This window comes from Crinia signifera, chromosome 8 (genome assembly GCF_055691185.1).
Source record: "Crinia signifera chromosome 8, ASM5569118v1, whole genome shotgun sequence".
In the NCBI taxonomy this organism is placed as follows: Eukaryota; Metazoa; Chordata; class Amphibia; order Anura; family Myobatrachidae; genus Crinia; species Crinia signifera.
This window is the reverse complement of record NC_139224.1, coordinates 180,394,244-180,414,116: the sequence shown is the minus strand read 5'-3', so window position 1 is coordinate 180,414,116 and position 19,873 is coordinate 180,394,244. Positions and strand designations below refer to the sequence as shown.

The 19,873-nt window shown below is 45.6% G+C and overlaps 1 protein-coding gene across 1 annotated transcript in view; it reads left to right on the top strand.

The window, feature by feature from the left end:
- SCP2 (sterol carrier protein 2) overlaps positions 1-19,873 on the top strand; it is a 96,942-nt gene that overhangs the window by 28,439 nt on the left and 48,630 nt on the right. Inside the window, exons 6-7 of the mRNA XM_083157921.1 lie at positions 12,885-13,011; positions 16,675-16,738. Coding sequence (XP_083014047.1) covers positions 12,885-13,011; positions 16,675-16,738 — 191 coding nt within the window. The remainder of the gene's footprint in view (positions 1-12,884; positions 13,012-16,674; positions 16,739-19,873) is intronic.

Here is a 19,873-nt window from a genome sequence, read left to right as displayed (position 1 = left end):
AAAGGGGATAAAATACACACTAATAATTGGACTAGAAGATGCATCGCTGCTGAATATACCAGTACACAATTGTCTGGATAATATGACACCGCTATATCTTTGCAAGAGCGGTGACGGTAATATATAGATTATAAATAGCAAACACATATGCATTTAATATTGGTAGTAAAATGTCGGCTCCTATACTGACACAGATAGCTGTCATAGGAAACGGTGTATCAAGGAGATGAATCCATCTACACCCCGCACGCAATAGTAATAAAGATCGATCGCCACCTCTTTTACGAGGTGGGATGTGATGAATAATGCGGTATCGCAGTGATGAAAGACAATGTCTCGCTACAGGCTGTTCACTAGTCCCGGCGGTGATAGCTGCTTTTATAGCAGAGCGGTGCGCTGCAGCTCTTTCTTTGAAAGTACAGTCGGTGTTACCGACATAGTGTCGGCCACAGGGACAACTGATAAGATATATCACGAAACGAGTTGTACATGAAACTCAATGTTGTATCAGAAACTTTTTCCCAGAAAATGGGTGACAAAACGAGTCCCCTACTATCATGAAGCTGCAGGTAGTGCAGCCGCAGCACCTGTAACAGCCTAATTTTGGTGTCCCTAAAAAGGTGGTATTAGGTGGAGGGAATGTGACATCGTTTTTAACTAATAAGTCTCGCATATTGCGGCCTATGGAATACGCACACATGACCGATTTGTCACGTGACGAGTGTAGCGCATCATCAGTGGCAATAATCGGCCAATGCTTTTTGACACTGTGGCTAATTTGTGTACTTTTTTGATGAAAAGCTTTCACCCATATCAATTTGTTGGCAGTTTTTGTCTACCGCCAGGGAAGTATCATTATTAAAATTGGGTCTAGGCAATGCAAGGATATTTTGTTTAGTAAGTTCTAATTCCTGGGCAGGGTAACCACGCTCCAAGAGCTTGCTCAAGAATGTCACGGTCACTTGTAATTCTATGGGCCCGTAACATTTGGGACCTAGGCAACCCCTTCTTTAGGGGTATGGGATGGCAACTAGACGCGAGAAGGATATTATTGCGGTCAGTTGGTTTACAGCTGATATACCTGCATCATAAGCTTGTCACATCAACAGTGCTTAATATCCCATCTGGGGGTACCGATGTGAAAGCTGATAATTTAGCTAGCAGAGAATTTGTGTCTTTAAGAGAAGTTGTTTCGGCTTGGACACAGGATGGAATTTTTCTGATAAAGCGACCCACGGGCCGATATAATGGGCCGTCCAGGTGGTTTTGTGGGGTGCAAATAATATAAAATGGAGCAGCGCTGATTAATAACAATATAAAAATATTTAATATCAAAATAGACAATGCTAAAAACAATATTAATGACACATTAAAAGAAGCATATGGTATAAAATAATGTTTGAATGGACCCAATTGTATAGTCACCAATTTCAAGGGTATTGAGACCTGCTCTGATCCTGGGGAAAGGTGTGAGGAAGTCCTTATTGGCCACTTGGTGGTATCCTGAAGCTGTGATGGTGGACTACAACCGATGGCATAGGTGGAATTAGCCTAATCGGGAGTCCCACTGCTGCGAGTGGTCAGGTATCCAACGTTGTTTATGGCATGAGACTTCCAGAGCTGTGGGCGTCCGATCAGAGAAATTAAGCAGGTGGGGCAGTCCTTTGGTGTATAAGGGTAAGTCCTTGAAGCAATTGGGGTCCAGACAAGAAATGCACCAACGCGTTTCGCAGTGCTGCTGACTGCTTTATCAAGGTGTCTGTTTGGGTCTATGGGTGCCATTTTTATACCTAACTTCATTTGCATAACACATTTATTCATTGACAAAAAATCATAAAAAACGTGAAATAAACTTAGTCGGAGACAGTAGTATCGTACCATTATGCATATCAGAGACTTATAATATAATTCAACATTCATATATATAAGAAAAAGAGATTTATAGATAATAAGGATAAATTACTTCCGGGTCATTTCCCTATCATATGTGGACCAATCCTTTCCGGGTCACGGTTCCGGTTATTATATATGTCTATCCATTATAGTTGGTGTTTAATCGGGTACCTATTTTTCACCTTAAGGTGGAGTGGGATAAATCTAGCCAGCACTACAAGTGATATTCTTACCGATTGCTGGTAAGCTGTGTGTTAGCTTCATACGTCATATTAGGACGGGCCCGGAAATGACGTTACGTTAGCGCCTGTCAATGCGCACGTCATATCCGACAGCTCCCGGGTGTGTAGCTGTGTTGCAATAGATGCATCCACATCCGGCTTTCGCATAATGATTATGCAGCCTCCGGATGTGTAGCTACGTTACCGTGGAAGCGTCTAAGTCATTTCCGGTGTTTGGCACGCAAGAAGAGTAACTATATCCTGGGTGTTGGAACGCAAATCGGACTTAGTTTATAATAGTCCGCTCCAAATATCCAGTATTGATAATTAACCCTATTATTTATATCAGGTCATCTCTGATGGTTTATTATATTCTATACACACACATAGATTACGGATATTGTATACATACACAAGTTTATATGATAGCGTATTCTGTTTCAGTTTCACAATGGGATTCCATAGTGTAATGAAAAGATTAAGACACTGGAGTTCCAGTAATAAAAAAGGGGGGACATAGATAAATATAAATATTTAAAACAATATATGGAAAACATAGTGAAGGTTCCTCTATGGATATATCCACAGGTAATTTATATATTGTATTCATAGCATCAGGAGAAACAGATGGATAGGTATAGTTTCGATTTTGAAATACATTTCTATACTATTATTGAGTCCAATTATACAGATTTATGTGAACCTACAAGGGGTAACATACATGAATGAACTTCTTCAGTTGTATTATATAGGGAATCATCATATTGTATACTCATCCTAAATATATATGTATAGGGAAACCTCTATAAGGGACAATTACATAGGTGAGTTATTGAGTACATTTGATATAGAGACTGTATATAACAGACTATCTACAGAATCATATTTCATAGAGACAGTTTATCGTATTAGGTCAGTGCTGGTCAGTTTTAATCTATCAACAAGGAAAAGAGGAGGAAGAGGGCGTGTTTATCATAAAACAACATTTAGCTCTAGTGAGTCGTTTAAACCGTTTGGATAAAGAGAATTGAATTTAAAGATCCAATAGATTTCTTGGTTACACAAGATCTTAAATCTATTCCCACCCAGTTTGGTGGTATTTATTTGTTCTATACCCAATATGTTCAAATCTTTGCGGTCACTCTTATGATGCTCAAAGAAGTGGCGAGACACACTATGCAGTATATTTTTATTCAAAATGTTTCTACGGTGTTCGAGAAATCTTACTCTCATGGGTCTGGTGGTTCTACCCACGTATTTGAGTCCACATGTACAAGTTAGTAAATAGATGACATAATCACTATTACTATTTATGAGGCTCTTAATATCATAGGGATATTTATCTCCCTCAATTAGGATTGATTTAGTGTTATTTTGGATATATATCCACAGGTAATACAGGAGTTCCTTCCACATTTATAGCAGCCCTGGATTTTATGTGGTAACCACATGTTTGGGACACCCGATGTTGTTACTATTTCCTTGCTATTGTGTTCTGACCCCTTCAATTCACTAGGAGCCAACAAGGTTTTTAATGTTCTATTTCTTTTAAAAATAAAAGATTTGGGGGTAATAATTCTCTTAAAGTGTGGTCCTGTTTTAAAATATCATAGTTCTTTTGGACAATATTTCTCACCTCTGTGTACTGGGAATTAAAGGTGGAAATAAAATAAATTTATTTTTTCTTTCGGAATCATAGTAGATTTCTTTTTGGGAACCAGTAGATTATCTCAATCATATTTTTTGTTCAGGATAGCCTCTTGTTATGAATGATTTAGCTAATTCTGTTGCCTGTGTTTTAAATCACTGAATGTCCGAACAATTACGTCTTAGGCGGAGCATTTGGCCTTTAGGGATATTCCTCTTCCAAGAGGGGTGGTGTGCACTATGATAGTGCAAATATGAATTTGTATTCACAGTTTTCTTGAAATTAGAGGTATGAATTTTGTCCTCTCTAACTTCCAAACTGACATCCCAAAAAAATCAATTTTAGTGGGGTGAAACAAATGAGTGAATTTGAGGTTATACAAATTAGAATTGAGGTGTGTGACAAAAGTGAGTGCTGAAGATAGATCCCCATCCCAAATAATAAAAAGATCATCTATGTAGCGGCCATAGAGGACCAAGCTTGCATCCCAGCTGCCCCCCCACACGAGGAGGTCTTCCACCTCTTCCATGTAGAGGTTGGCATAGCTGGGCGATTATTATCATATAATAAATATCGGTGCGGATTTACTCCTCTCCCTCCCCCCTCCCACATCCCCCCGCCCCCCTCCTCGAAAAAACTTCTATATACGCGGTGACTGTTCACACAGTCTTCTGGAGTTCCAGCACGAACATTTATTACAGATTTTCTATAGTTCCTGTACATTTACTTTTTTCAATATACACAGACAAAAGGTGGTTGCCTTCAAAATGAGTTTCAACCTGAAGGATGAACTAAGCACGAGACGCAAAAACCTGGACAACTTCGAGGACATCTTCCCTAGCGGTACTAACAGCAGCGAGCCACATACCAGCTGGGAGGAAGATTTCCTTAAACTCAAAAATAACATGTACAAACATACAAGAGTCAATTGGGACTTAATCACCACTGAGAACTACCTTAAAAACAAATTATGCCCAAGGGGCCTGCGGCCAAGGGTCTTCCCCACCTTTGAGCTCGCAAGTGATAATCTCAAAAAGGAATGGGAAACAACACTACTCAAATGTGCTACAGACCTCATGAATATCTTGGTCAAACACAACAATCTCAGCCTTGAGGAATGTGAGAGGGAGATTGAGGATATTGGCAAAAAACTGGAAACAAGAGAAAAAGACACTCAATTCCAGGAATGTTTCAAAAAAATGAAAGCTGACCTCAAAATCTATGAACAAACCATTATCGACAGAAAGAAAAATAAATTCGCCAGGGACAAGAGGGATTTCTCAACTGGACAAGTCTTCAGATGGCAAAGGACTACTAGAAAACAGAGACCACAGGCACGCTCGGATCAGTATCTCTCCTCAGAGGCCGAAACCTCAGCAACAGATGACGAATTCGAACCACAAATAAATAGAACCAACACAACCAGAAGAGGAAACTCACCAACCAGGGTTCCTTTTTTAGGGGAGCGCCCAGAGGAAAGGGGCAGAAAAAACCAAAGAGGAAACGCACGCGGAGGGGAGGCCAAAAACACAAGAAAACCACAAAGGTGGGATCTACCGATACCCTACTATCCAGGGAAACAGACTCGCAGGAGGGAGTATGTACCCCTGTAATGGACTTAATGCACACGCAACCTGAGGACACGGACAACAAATTGAAAATAATAAACCTTACCACGCATCAACTTAGTCCTGAACAAGTCTCTGTACTAGAAAAAGGCTTATCATATTCCCCCACGGAACATTTCCATCGCTTTGGCTGGGAAAAGGATCTTAAACTCTTCTGTAGAAAACTACTACTTACCAAGATGTATGAAGGAAAGGATCAAGACATAACTACCATCCCAATGCCTGATGACCGGGACCCGGCACTCATGATTGGCACCGACTTGGAGGAAGAAGCCCTCCAGGCCCTGGAGGAACTACTCTCGGAATCTAACCCTGATACATCAGACAGATGGGACATTACTAAACGCCCACAAGTGAAGAAAAAATCTACCTTCTTCCCTAACGAACATCTCAGTCCTGAGATCCAGGTCTTCATGAGAGCCGTAGCAAAGGAATTTGACTCCATACACCGACAGGGACTCCAGGGTGGACGAAGCCATGATAACCTAAGCCGCAAAGAAAGACTTGCGCTGGCCGAACTAAACAGATGGACTGACGTTGTAATTAAACCCTCTGATAAGGGGGGCAACGTCGTCCTGTGGGCCCAAAGTGACTACCTCAAGGAAGCATACCGTCAACTACACGACCTACAATGCTATAAACCCCTCATATTTAACCCACTACAAAACTACAAAGGCCAATACGATGGAATCATCAGCCAAGCCTTACAAGACGGCGTCATCACGAAGAAAGAACACCAATATCTGCACACCGAGAACCCCAGGATCCCCACATTCTATTTATTACCGAAGGTCCACAAAGATGTCAACTGCCCCCCCGGCCGCCCAATAGTATCTGGCATCGGAGGACTCACCGAGAAAGCCAGCACATTCCTGGATCTACACCTTAGACACCATGTCCTACAACTACCATCTTTCGTTCAGGACACAGCTGATGTTCTCCGCAGAATCAATGACATCAAATTGGAACCTAACCAATACATGGTGTCTCTAGACGTGGAGGCCCTTTATACGTCAATCCATCACCACCATGGAATTGAGGCGGTTGAATACTTCATGCAAACAGAAGGGATGGAAGATTTCCATAGATTACTGAGCAAACTCCTGAAATTTGTCCTACAACACAACTTTTTCACATTTAATGACAGATTCTTCCTACAGGTTCGCGGAACCGCTATGGGGGCAGCATGTGCTCCAACATATGCGAACATCTTTCTCGGCTGGTGGGAGGAAACCCTGGTATTTAATGACAAGAATGAACACCTGACTTCGAAAGTCCTGATGTGGGTTCGATATATCGACGACATTTTCATGATCTGGGAAGGCGAACAACAAGAACTCCTGGACTTCATTCAGCTTCTGAACAACAACCCTCTTAATATCCACTTAACACACACCATCAGCCAACAACAACTTCCCTTTCTGGACCTGATGATTTACAAAAACGACCAAAACATGATCGCCACCAGACTCCATAGAAAGGAAACAGCTACTAACACGCTCTTGCACCAAACCAGCTCACATTTTCCACCAACAGTGGAAAACATACCAAAGGGAGAATTTCTTCGTCTCAGAAGAAACTGTTCGGACCAAGAAGAATACACCACACTCAGCAAAAACTTGGCCTTAAGGCTCCAGGATAGGGGGTACAGCAAAACTTCGATCAAAAAAGCAGCTAAGACCTCATCAACCAAAAGCCGTGATGAACTCATCTTCAAGAAAAAGACCAAAAAAGAGGACAACACAATCAGGTTCGTCGGCAATTTCTGCCAAGAATGGAGACAAGCAAAGAATGCTATCCAAAAACACTGGCCAGTGCTACATCTGGATCCCACTCTCTCTAAAAAACTTAGCCCTCAAGTCTCAATGAGTTGGAGACTATCCAGAAACCTCCGGGACAAATTAGTTTCCAGTCACTTTGTCCGATCACAAAAAAAGGACACTGCACCAGGTACCTACTCGTGTGGCTCCTGCAAAATGTGCCCACATATCACCAACACCAAACAAGTCAAGGACAAATTTGATAAAAAAATTGAGTTACGACATTACATCAATTGTAATACCTCTAATGTGGTGTACTGCCTAACCTGTCCTTGCGAACAACGGTACGTCGGCATGACCACAAGGCCCCTGAAGCAAAGAATATTAGAGCACATAGGAAACATTCGCAATGCCAACACCGACAAAATCAAGATGCGGAAACTAACCACAGTAGCCCGACACTTCCATAAAAAACATAACAACAACTGGAAGGACCTGAAAATATTTGGACTGGAAAGAATCAGCCTGGGCATCCGGGGCGGAGACCTCACAAATACCCTCCTCAAGAAAGAGAGTGAATGGATATTCAAGTTGAATTCACTCCACCCAATAGGAATGAATGAGAATATCAATTATGGTGCCTTCCTATAGAAAGACCATCCTGGCCGAACTTCCTTAACACCCAAAACCAAGCGCCTCGAACAATCTGGTGGCACCCCCACTTATCACTTGTATGATGATCACGCTCTCATACTCCTCTTCTCACCCCCAGCACTTGGACAGATAACCCCCACTAATAAATTACTCCCATTTCCCTCACGTCTTTACTTTATTTTTTAGCATGCACAGTGATATCACATTAGTGGTGGCATTTTTTAGTCATCACCCTCTTGACAGCACCCATACTGCACACTCACCACCTGTAGGAAACTGGAAACTACGATCAAACCGTTGCTGGACCGCCCAAACACGGCCGACCTTGGAAGCTAAGCAGCACCGGGCCTGGTAAGTAATGGGATGGGGGACCTCCTGTGAACACCAGGTATCGTATACTAAAAGTTTCTAAAACAGGGAGGTGCACAATCCCCATATAACATTAATAATTATCATTTTTTTATTATTTAATAATACATCCAACATCACAGCAACAGCCCTAATAGTATCACCTAACACCAAGCACTATTTATATTCTTCACGTCCCATTTATGCCACCTGTCAAAAAATAAACACGTACCACTACTCCTATCCATTGATCAGCCCTTGGTGTCATGAAACCCTGTGACCAACTTATTATCAGATCCAAGGATCACCAATTATGGACAAGTACTCTTACCCCAATTTACAAACTGTGGAACCGGCCTGGACTCATTCATAACGTCTAAAAACGTGATTTAATCATCAGTTTGAATTTTATCTACATATACAGTGGCGCATAATCCTACACATCCGCTACTCTAATGACTGTCATCTGCTTGCCTCTACTAAGTAACGGCAACAAATTGACCCATTTGTTTATAATCTATACAATACCTTATCTCTCTCCCCTTTTTCTCCACATTGCTTTTATTACTTGCAACCACCTATACGGAATATGGATTGAGTTCCATATTACCCCTATATCGTTTTAAATCTTATTCCAGTGTACCAACTACCTGTCACGCCAGCGCTCTATTTATATAAACTTTTTCAGCTTATATTGCAGAATGTACGACCTGCACAAATACGTTTTTTGTTTACTCTGGGACATGGATGCCATCAGAGGCAATCCACTGGTTCCCAGGGACGCACCCCCGCTCCGTGATTCGCCAGCCACAACCAGCAATCTAATAGGGCTAACCATGACCGCATTTGATTGGCTGAGCGCACAATAAGACACAGGAGCTGACGCACACTGGACACACCTCTGTGACCAAGCGTAGCGAAACGTACGTCAGAGGATACCGCCAGCTCACGTGGTGCACACACGTGACCGGCCTCTCTCCAGGCAGGGACGCCAGCAGACAGCAGCAAGCGCATACAACCTGACACAGCAGCAGACTTCACTCCGGCACTGCTACATCTTACCGGTGGGGTCTCCCCAGGTAACCACTGGTCTTAACCAGTGGATCTCTCTTTTTCATTATATCATCGCTATTTCTTTTGCCTGCTGTACTGCCTGTATTTACACTACACTATTACCAGATAGTTTTTCTATTGTCACATATCGTACAATACACTGCTGTAAATCCCTGCCTTGTTGCGAGACAGATACCTGGTTCAGAAAAAATCCTATGATTTAATACCTTCCCCACTAACAAGCAGACCATAACCTGGTGCTAATCAGGGGATTAATGAGGATTCTATTGGCCTTGAACCTGACCAGCGTCTCCAAAATACCTTCAATATTTTTGCTGCGCTTTTTTATTGTATTTAACCTTCATAGTACAGGAACCTTTATTTTAAAGCATATCTAATAAAGGCTATATCTTAATGCTCAATCAAACTCCCTGATCTGTAATACTAGGGTGCCCCCACCCAGAGTTTTCTTTCTTTCTCCTCCTCCCTTGGCATTGTATAGCTGGGCGTGAACCTGGTCCCCATGGCCGTCCCCATAGTCTGAAGGTAATGTGTATCTAGAAATGAAAAATAGTTGTGATTGAGTATAAATGTGATAGAATCAAGGATAAACTGAATATGTTCCACACTGAGGTCTCCATCTTGGTAGAGTCTTTTTTTTTCTACCGCCTTAACACCCAATTGATGGGGGATGTTGGAATAAAGGCTCTGTACATCCAGAGTCATAAATGCATATTCCACTTGATCTGATTGATTCAATTTAGGAAGTGGGTAGTACCTTTGATGTGAGACCTCAGTGTGGACACCCGTGGTTGTAGGTATGTGTCAACATAATGTGAAAGGTTGGAAGTTAAAGACCCTACACCTGAAATAATAGGACGACCCGGGGGTGCAGTGAGGGATTTGTGTATCTTGGGGAGGTGATAATATACTGGAGTGATTGGATGGTCAGTTAGGAGAAAGCGGAATTCATCTTTGGTAATAATAGTGGCCTCAAATGCTTTTTCAAGTAAAACTTTTAAAGATTTAATGAATTTGGGGGTGGGGTCTGAAGGTAACCTTTTTATAAGTACCCTCATCCTCCAACTGTCTTAGAGCTTTGCAGATGTAATCCTCTCTATTTTGGATGATTATTTCCCCCCCCCCCCCCTTGTCTGCCTGCTTTATTGTAATAGAGGTGTCTTTAATTAGTTTATTGAGAGTATTTTTCTCATGTCTTGTGAGATTCTCTCTTAGTTCTTTTCTCCTTGTATTTTGTGTGGAGCACATATTTTTAAAGTCCTCGAGTTAATTTGTAGAAGCTCTCTATAAAAGTACCTATGGGGAAGAAGTCTGATTTTTTTCTGATTGAGGTCTTATCTATTTCAAAAAGTTTTTTTTTTCTCAGTCAATTTCTCTGGGGAGTTGTTTTCACCCAAGAGCATCATTAGAGAAGACAGTGCTTCATCGTCCTCGCTATCAAGTAGGATGGGTATTGAGGGATCTTTGGCCATAGTTAATTTTTTATTTGCAAAATATTTTTGTCTACAGAGTGTACGTACAAATCTGTTTAATTCAACAAATAAGTTGATTATATTTGCCGGGGTGGAGGGTTAGAATTTCAGACCCTTGTTGAGTAATTTTGTCTCTTCAGATGAGAGAGGTCTAGAAGATAAGTTGAAGACTATTTTAGGTTCATCCTCAATCATCCTTAGTTTTGATCTTTTTAGTTGGACTTTCTTGCCCCCCCCCCCCCTTCCCCCTCTATACTTGAGAACCTTCTCCTTTTGGGGGTCCCTTCTCTCGGCTCTGTCTCTAACCTGTAATTTCTCTTCTGGCGTGTGTCTAAAAAATCTTCATCTCTCCTAGACTCCTTATAATTACCTCTTGTATTAGAATCTTTGGGTCTGGCTCCTTGTGATCTATATGAGTTCTTCCTATATGGGCGATCTCTGATGGAGCGATCTTTGATATAGTCTGTCCTTGTTTCTGAGTCATAGACCCTTATATTTTGTACTTTCTCTGACTGTTTTTGGTATGGGGGATCTCTATTTGGAACTCTTTGTCTATTTTTGTCCCTAAAGGCTCTGATGTTACCTGAGTTATAGTCATCTAAGTCCTGCTGAAATTTCTTACATTTATTGTCGATGATATTTTGTTCGAACTTAGTTACCTTTTCCATTGTTAGGAAGTCCCTCTCTTTGTATTCCTTTGTATTATTAAAGGTTTCCAATTTATTTTTAAGGGTTTCAATTTGTGTTTCTAATGATTTGGTTTTTTGTATTCTGAATTCAATCACCAATTCTAACAACATAAATGAACACTTATCCAATACTGTATCCCATTTTTCCTGAAAATTACTATCACCATTAAAAATCGATGGCTTGAAAAGCCTTAAGCCTCTGGGGATCTTTTTTTTTTTTTTTGTCTAAGTATTTCTGGAGGTTTGTTGCATCCAGCCAATTTTTGGTTTCGGATTTCAGCAAATCCTCCAGAAGGTTGAAATCATCTTTAAGGTTATCCACATTTTTTGTCATACATTCCATGGGTTTATCCCATTTAGAAAACTAAGTTTGTCTCCGAGTAAGTCTATCATTGTAATTGAGAAAACAACTCATGGCGGCTGCTCTATTGGACTTGTTTGTACATCTAGCCTTGGCTGGTATAGAGCGCTTTCCAGGAGTTGTTTAATCAAGGAAGCAGCTACTTTAGGGTTTTGTGGGGTGCTTATGAATTTTGGGCAACGAATAAAGTAAAGGGGTAATAGGATGATTGGTGGTGAGTGCCTCTCTAGTGGAATTATGGATAATTGACACAGAGCACGCAGTATGCAAGATCTTATCGAATTCGGACTTGTATTGTACAGTTGGATCTTTGGGAAGTATCCGTGTCACTGAGTTGTTGATCAAGTTCAGCGACAGTCGCCTGTGTTAAGGACGACTATGCCACCGGCTGGTCGTATAACGACACTCATCGACAACGACACACCACCAATCATCCTATTACCCCTTTACTTTATTCGTTGCCCAAAATTCATAAACTTATCTTAAAGACACAAATTCTCTGCTAGCTAAATTATCAGCTTTCACATCGGTACCCCCAGATGGGATATTAAGCACTGTTGATGTGACAAGCTTATGGGGGTCTCCTCTCCATGGCAACTTCCTCTTAAGCCATTACTAATATTATTTTCAAGCACCCCCAACAGGTCTGCGCCGTACCCCGGGAGTGCAAGCACCCCCAACAGGTCTGCGCCGTACCCCGGGTGTAAAAGCACCCCCAAAAGGTCTGCGCCGTACCCCGGGTGTAAAAGCACCCCAGGTTGGAAGCATTAACCCTGAGCCTGCCGTGCTTATTCTCATAATGTCTGAAGGACTTTGCATAGTGCTGGGAATCCCTGTGCTGTTCCAGCATGAGGGCAGCGCCGCCCTGCCAAACTACCGCCGACCCACCTGCGTTCAGAATGCCTCGGCGCGCATCACATTCGCACAGGGCGTCTGCACATGTGCAATTCCTCAAAAAAGATTCTGAATTGGGCCCTAAGTGTTCCCATCGCCCCCAGTAACTGATTCCATACAATGTAAAGCACTTACCATTTATAACTGCATCCTTCATCCGTCCCCCGTGTCTTCTCATCAGAGGTGTAATTCGTGCACCTGTTCTCTAACGCAGAATCTTCTCTCCTCTCTTGTGTGTTTAGTACACGGACCGGACAAACCCAATGGATAAACATTTAGAAGTTATAGCCAACAAGTACGGCCTGGAACCTGCACCTCTGGCCCCTCAGATGTTCGGAAGAGCTGGGCTTGAACACATGGAGAAATATGGTAATGGGGGTAATCTGCTCCTCTAATAATGTGCTGTGCTAGGTGATTGGTCCAGTACACTCTGCTCCTCCTCTAATAATGTGCTGTGCTGGGTGATTGGTCCAGTACACTCTGCTCCTCCTCTAATAATGTGCTAGGTGATTGGTCCAGTACACTCTGCTCCTCCTCTAATAATGTGCTAGGTGATTGGTCCAGTACACTCTGCTCTTGGTCCAGTACACTCTGCTCCTCTAATAATGTGCTGTGCTAGGTGATTGGTCCAGTACACTCTGCTCCTCCTCTAATAATGTGCTAGGTGATTGGTCCAGTACACTCTGCTCCTCCTCTAATAATGTGCTGTGCTAGGTGATTGGTCCAGTACACTCTGCTCCTCTAATAATGTGCTAGGTGATTGGTCCAGTACACTCTGCTCCTCAAATAATGTGCTGTGCTGGGTGATTGGTCCAGTACACTCTGCTCCTCTAATAATGTGCTGTGCTGGGTGATTGGTCCAGTACACTCTGCTCCTCTAATAATGTGCTGTGCTGGGTGATTGGTCCAGTACACTCTGCTCCTCTAATAATGTGCTGTGCTGGGTGATTGGTCCAGTACACTCTGCTCCTCTAATAATGTGCTGTGCTGGGTGATTGGTCCAGTACACTCTGCTCCTCCTCTAATAATGTGCTGTGCTAGGTGATTGGTCCAGTACACTCTGCTCCTCTAATAATGTGCTGGGTGATTGGTCCAGTACACTCTGCTCCTCTAATAATGTGCTAGGTGATTGGTCCAGTACACTCTGCTCCTCTAATAATGTGCTAGGTGATTGGTCCAGTACACTCTGCTCCTCTAATAATGTGCTGTGCTAGGTGATTGGTCCAGTACACTCTGCTCCTCTAATAATTTGCTGTCCTGGGTGATTGGTCAAGTACACTCTGCTCCTCCTCTAATAATGTGCTGGGTGATTGGTCCAGTACACTCTGCTCCTCCTCTAATAATGTGCTGTGCTGGTAGATTGGTTCAGTACACTCTGCTCCTCCTCTAATAATGTGCTGTGCTAGGTGATTGGTCCAGTACACTCTGCTCCTCTAATAATGTGCTGTGCTGGGTGATTGGTCCAGTACACTCTGCTCCTCTAATAATGTGCTGTGCTGGGTGATTGGTCCAGTACACTCTGCTCCTCTAATAATGTGCTGTGCTGGGTGATTGGTCCAGTACACTCTGCTCCTCCTCTAATAATGTGCTGTGCTAGGTGATTGGTCCAGTACACTCTGCTCCTCTAATAATGTGCTGGGTGATTGGTCCAGTACACTCTGCTCCTCTAATAATGTGCTAGGTGATTGGTCCAGTACACTCTGCTCCTCTAATAATGTGCTGTGCTAGGTGATTGGTCCAGTACACTCTGCTCCTCTAATAATTTGCTGTCCTGGGTGATTGGTCAAGTACACTCTGCTCCTCCTCTAATAATGTGCTGGGTGATTGGTCCAGTACACTCTGCTCCTCTAATAATGTGCTGTGCTGGTAGATTGGTTCAGTACACTCTGCTCCTCCTCTAATAATGTGCTGTGCTAGGTCCAGTACACTCTGCTAATCTAATAATGTGCTGTGCTTGGTCCAGTACACTCTGCTCCTCTAATAATGTTCTGTGCTGGGTGATTGATACAGTACACTCTGCTCCTCCTCTAATAATGTGCTGTGCTGGGTGATTGGTCCAGTACACTCTGCTCCTCCTCTAATAATGTGCTGTGCTGGGTGATTGGTCCAGTACACTCTGCTCCTCCAGAAACCAGAACATCAATGGTTTCTGCTGTTTGCACTACAGGACCGTCATTTCCAGTTTCAGGCTCTGCCCTTCGGCCTGTCAACAGCACTTCGGGTGTTTACGAAGGTCACGGCATTGATGGGCAGCAGACTTTGCAATCAGGGCATCCTGATAACGCAGTATTTGGACGACATGTTGATCCTGGCACATTCACCAGAGGTTCTCCAGGCCCATTTGGCCACGGTGGTGACAGTCCTTGAACATTACGGCTAGATCAGAGGAACGTGACAGGACTGCAGTCCTGTGTCCGATGTCTCCTCTCTCTCTCGGGCGGATGTGCATTCATGCCTGCATTAGGGTCCTGGGCTCGATGGTATTGGCCTTCAACATGGTTGTGTATGCACAGTTACACTTACGTCCTCTACAATGATAGATCCTCACCATGTGACCAGGATCCTACACCAATATTCGGTCCCACCTGATTGCCTTTTCACCGACCAATAAAATAAGATTTATGTCTTACCTATAAATCCTTCTTCAAGGACGTCAGGGGCCACAGGGATCCCTCCGGGCCTGCTTTGTTAGAATGTGTTTCTCTTAAGGCCCCCATACACTATACGATTTGGGCACGATTTCACCCGATTCGGATGAATCGGGCCATGAAATCGGGCCAAATCGCATGGTTTGACAGCCCCCCCCGATCCGATGCGCGGTCCCGTGCGCATCGGATCGGAGTCGGGCAGTCGGACCGGCTGCACATAAGATTTCCTAAATCTTATGTGCAGCCTCCGGGCGGGGGACGCCAGAGCCAGGCAGGGGGAGAGCGGGCAGCGTCAGCGGTGACAGACGCTGGGGAGGGCGATGCTGGAGAGCCGGGCTGGGGACACAGGCAGCAGCGGGCGGGGGTGGACGCCGGTGAACGGAGCTGGCCGGGCGCAGCATGACCGGGGACGGGGAGAACGCTGCAAGAAAAAAAAAACCCATTACAAATGAATTGGAAGCCAGTGATTGGCTGAGAGAGCTCTCTCAGCCAATCAGCAATTGGCTGAGAGAGCTCTCAGCCAATCACTGGCTTCCAATTCATTTGTAATGGGTTTTTTTTTTCTTGCAGCGTTCTCCCCGTCCCCGGTCATGCTGCGCCCGGCCAGCTCCGTTCACCGGCGTCCACCCCCGCCCGCCCGCTGCTGCCTGTGTCCCCAGCCCGGCTCTCCAGCGCCCCCCCACCGCCCGCTGCCTATTTGACAGCTACAATGCCCGGCTCCCCCCCTGTTGCTCCCCAGTGTCCCTCACCCCGCTCTCCCCCTGCAGCTCCCCGGGAGTTTTATATGATAAATCGCATGGCGATTTATCATATGCACAACTTGGCACATCAAGTGCCTTATCATGATGGAAACCTCCCGGGGAGCTGCCGGGGAAATCGGGTCCGACTTGTCCCTAGGACAAGTCGGGCTAATGTATGGGGGGCCTTACTTCTCTCTGGTCTCCTGTCTTGGCTTGTTAAAAACTGAGCTTCCTGGCCGGGAGGCGGGGTAGAGGAGGGGAGGAGCCTGGCTGCCTGGAAGGCAAGAAGGAGATTAACCTTTCCAGTGCTGGAATCTCTCCCACTCCACTACCCAGCGTTAGCCCTGTGGCCCCTGATGTTCTCAAAGAAAGAGATTTAACAGGTAAGACCTAAATCTCGTTATTGATACATATGTCTGTAAAGACTTTTCCCCACTGCAGCCTGGGACCTGTAGTGCTTGCTCAGAGCGGCAAATAGCATTGAAATACATTTGATTTATACATTCTCCCAGCCCCAGAGCTGTGGTGCCCGCTCCGCATGCCACATTGTTTGTATCACGTTGTGGTTGTTTCTCTGTGAAAGGATAAATGCAGCACACAGGAAGAGCGGCCACTTCATGGTTACTTGTCTCTCCCCTCCGTAGGAACAAAGCCAGAACATTTTGCAAAGATTGCCGTGAAGAACCACAAGCATTCTACAAACAATCCGTGAGTGCCGTGTGCATGTGTGAGAGGAGCCCTGTACACCGTGTAGTACCGCTACATACAGTATGGCGATATACTGACGCACTGCCCATTATAGCTGTTACTTGGCGTGTGCCCTGTACACCATGTAGTATCGCTACATACAGTATGGCGATATACTGACGCACCGCCCATTATCGCTGTTACTTGGCGTGTGCCCTGTACACCATGTAGTATCGCTACATACAGTATGGCGATATACTGACGCACCGCCCATTATCGCTGTTACTTGGCGTGTGCCCTGTACACCATGTAGTACCGCTACATACAGTATGGCGATATACTGACGCACTGCCCATTATAGCTGTTACTTGGCGTGTGCCCTGTACACCATGTAGTATCGCTACATACAGTATGGCGATATACTGACGCACTGCCCATTATAGCTGTTACTTGGCGTGTGCCCTGTACACCATGTAGTATCGCTACATACAGTATGGCGATATACTGACGCACTGCCCATTATAGCTGTTACTTGGCGTGTGCCCTGTACACCATGTAGTACCGCTACATACAGTATGGCGATATACTGACGCACCGGCCATTATAGCTGTTACTTGGCGTGTGCCCTGTACACCATGTAGTACCGCTACATACAGTATGGCGATATACTGACGCACTGCCCATTATAGCTGTTACTTGGCGTGTGCCCTGTACACCATGTAGTATCGCTACATACAGTATGGCGATATACTGACGCACCGGCCATTATCGCTGTTACTTGGCGTGTGCCCTGTACACCATGTAGTACCGCTACATACAGTATGGCGATATACTGACGCACTGCCCATTATAGCTGTTACTTGGCGTGTGCCCTGTACACCATGTAGTATCGCTACATACAGTATGGCGATATACTGACGCACTGCCCATTATAGCTGTTACTTGGCGTGTGCCCTGTACACCATGTAGTATCGCTACATACAGTATGGCGATATACTGACGCACCGGCCATTATCGCTGTTACTTGGCGTGTGCCCTGTACACCATGTAGTACCGCTACATACAGTATGACGATATACTGACGCACCGCCCATTGTCGCTGCTCCTATGTATCTTCCCGTGTGTAATTCTCCCAGCACATATTACATACAGCCGTATACTGATGTACCGCCCATTATCGCTGTCATGCGCCCACATCATATCCCTGTTACTTGGCGCGTGTCCCCGCATCATATCCCTGTTACATGGCGCGTGTCCCCGCATCATATCACTGGTACTTGGCGCGTGTCCCCGCATCATATCCCTGTTACATGGCGCGTGTCCCTGCATCATATCCCTGTTACTTGGCGCGTGTCCCCGCATCATATCCCTGTTACTTGGCGCGTGTGCCCGCATCATATCGCTGTTACTTGGCGTGTGGCCACATATCGCTGTTACATGGCGCGTGTCCCCACATCATATCCCTGGTACTTGGCGCGTGTGCCCGCATCATATCCCTGTTACTTGGCACGTGTGCCCGCATCATATCCCTGTTGGCGTGTGTCCCCGCATCATATCCCTGTTACTTGGCGCGTGTCCCCGCATCATATCCCTGTTACTTGGCGCGTGTGCCCGTATCATATCCCTGTTACTTGGCGCGTGTCCCCGCATCATATCCCTGGTACTTGGCGCGTGTCCCCGCATCATATCCCTGGTACTTGGCGTGTGTCCCCGCATCATATCCCTGTTACATGGCGCGTGTCCCCGCATCATATCACTGGTACTTGGCGCGTGTCCCCGCATCATATCCCTGTTACATGGCGCGTGTCCCTGCATCATATCCCTGTTACTTGGCGCGTGTCCCCGCATCATATCCCTGTTACTTGGCGCGTGTGCCCGCATCATATCGCTGTTACTTGGCGTGTGGCCACATATCGCTGTTACATGGCGCGTGTCCCCACATCATATCCCTGGTACTTGGCGCGTGTGCCCGCATCATATCCCTGTTACTTGGCACGTGTGCCCGCATCATATCCCTGTTGGCGTGTGTCCCCGCATCATATCCCTGTTACTTGGCGCGTGTCCCCGCATCATATCCCTGTTACTTGGCGCGTGTGCCCGTATCATATCCCTGTTACTTGGCGCGTGTCCCCGCATCATATCCCTGGTACTTGGCGCGTGTCCCCGCATCATATCCCTGGTACTTGGCGCGTGTCCCCGCATCATATCCCTGGTACTTGGCGCGTGTGCCCGCATCATATCCCTGTTACATGGCGCGTGTGCCCGCATCATATCCCTGGTACTTGGCGCGTGTCCCCGCATCATATCCCTGTTACTTGGCGCGTGTGCCCGCATCATATCCCTGGTACTTGGCGCGTGTCCCCGCATCATATCCCTGGTACTTGGCGCGTGTCCCCGCATCATATCCCTGGTACTTGGCGCGTGTCCCTGCATCATATCCCTGGTACTTGGCGCGTGTGCCCGCATCATATCCCTGGTACTTGGCGCGTGTCCCCGCATCATATCCCTGTTTCTTGGCGCGTGTCCCCGCATCATATCCCTGTTGGCGTGTGTCCCCGCATCATATCCCTGTTACTTGGCGTGTGTCCCCGCATCATATCCCTGTTACTTGGCGCGTGTGCCCGTATCATATCCCTGTTACTTGGCGCGTGTCCCCGCATCATATCCCTGGTACTTGGCGCGTGTCCCCGCATCATATCCCTGGTACTTGGCGCGTGTCCCCGCATCATATCCCTGGTACTTGGCGCGTGTGCCCGCATCATATCCCTGTTACATGGCGCGTGTGCCCGCATCATATCCCTGTTACATGGCGCGTGTGCCCGCATCATATCCCTGTTACATGGCGCGTGTGCCCGCATCATATCCCTGTTACATGGCGCGTGTGCCCGCATCATATCCCTGTTACATGGCGCGTGTCCCTGCATCATATCCCTGGTACTTGGCGCGTGTGCCCGCATCATATCCCTGGTACTTGGCGCGTGTCCCCGCATCATATCCCTATTACATGGCGCGTGTGCCCGCATCATATCCCTGTTACTTGGCGCGTGTCCCCGCATCATATCCCTATTTCTTGGCGCGTGTCCCCGCATCATATCCCTGTTGGCGTGTGTCCCCGCATCATATCCCTGTTACTTGGAGTGTGTCCCCGCATCATAT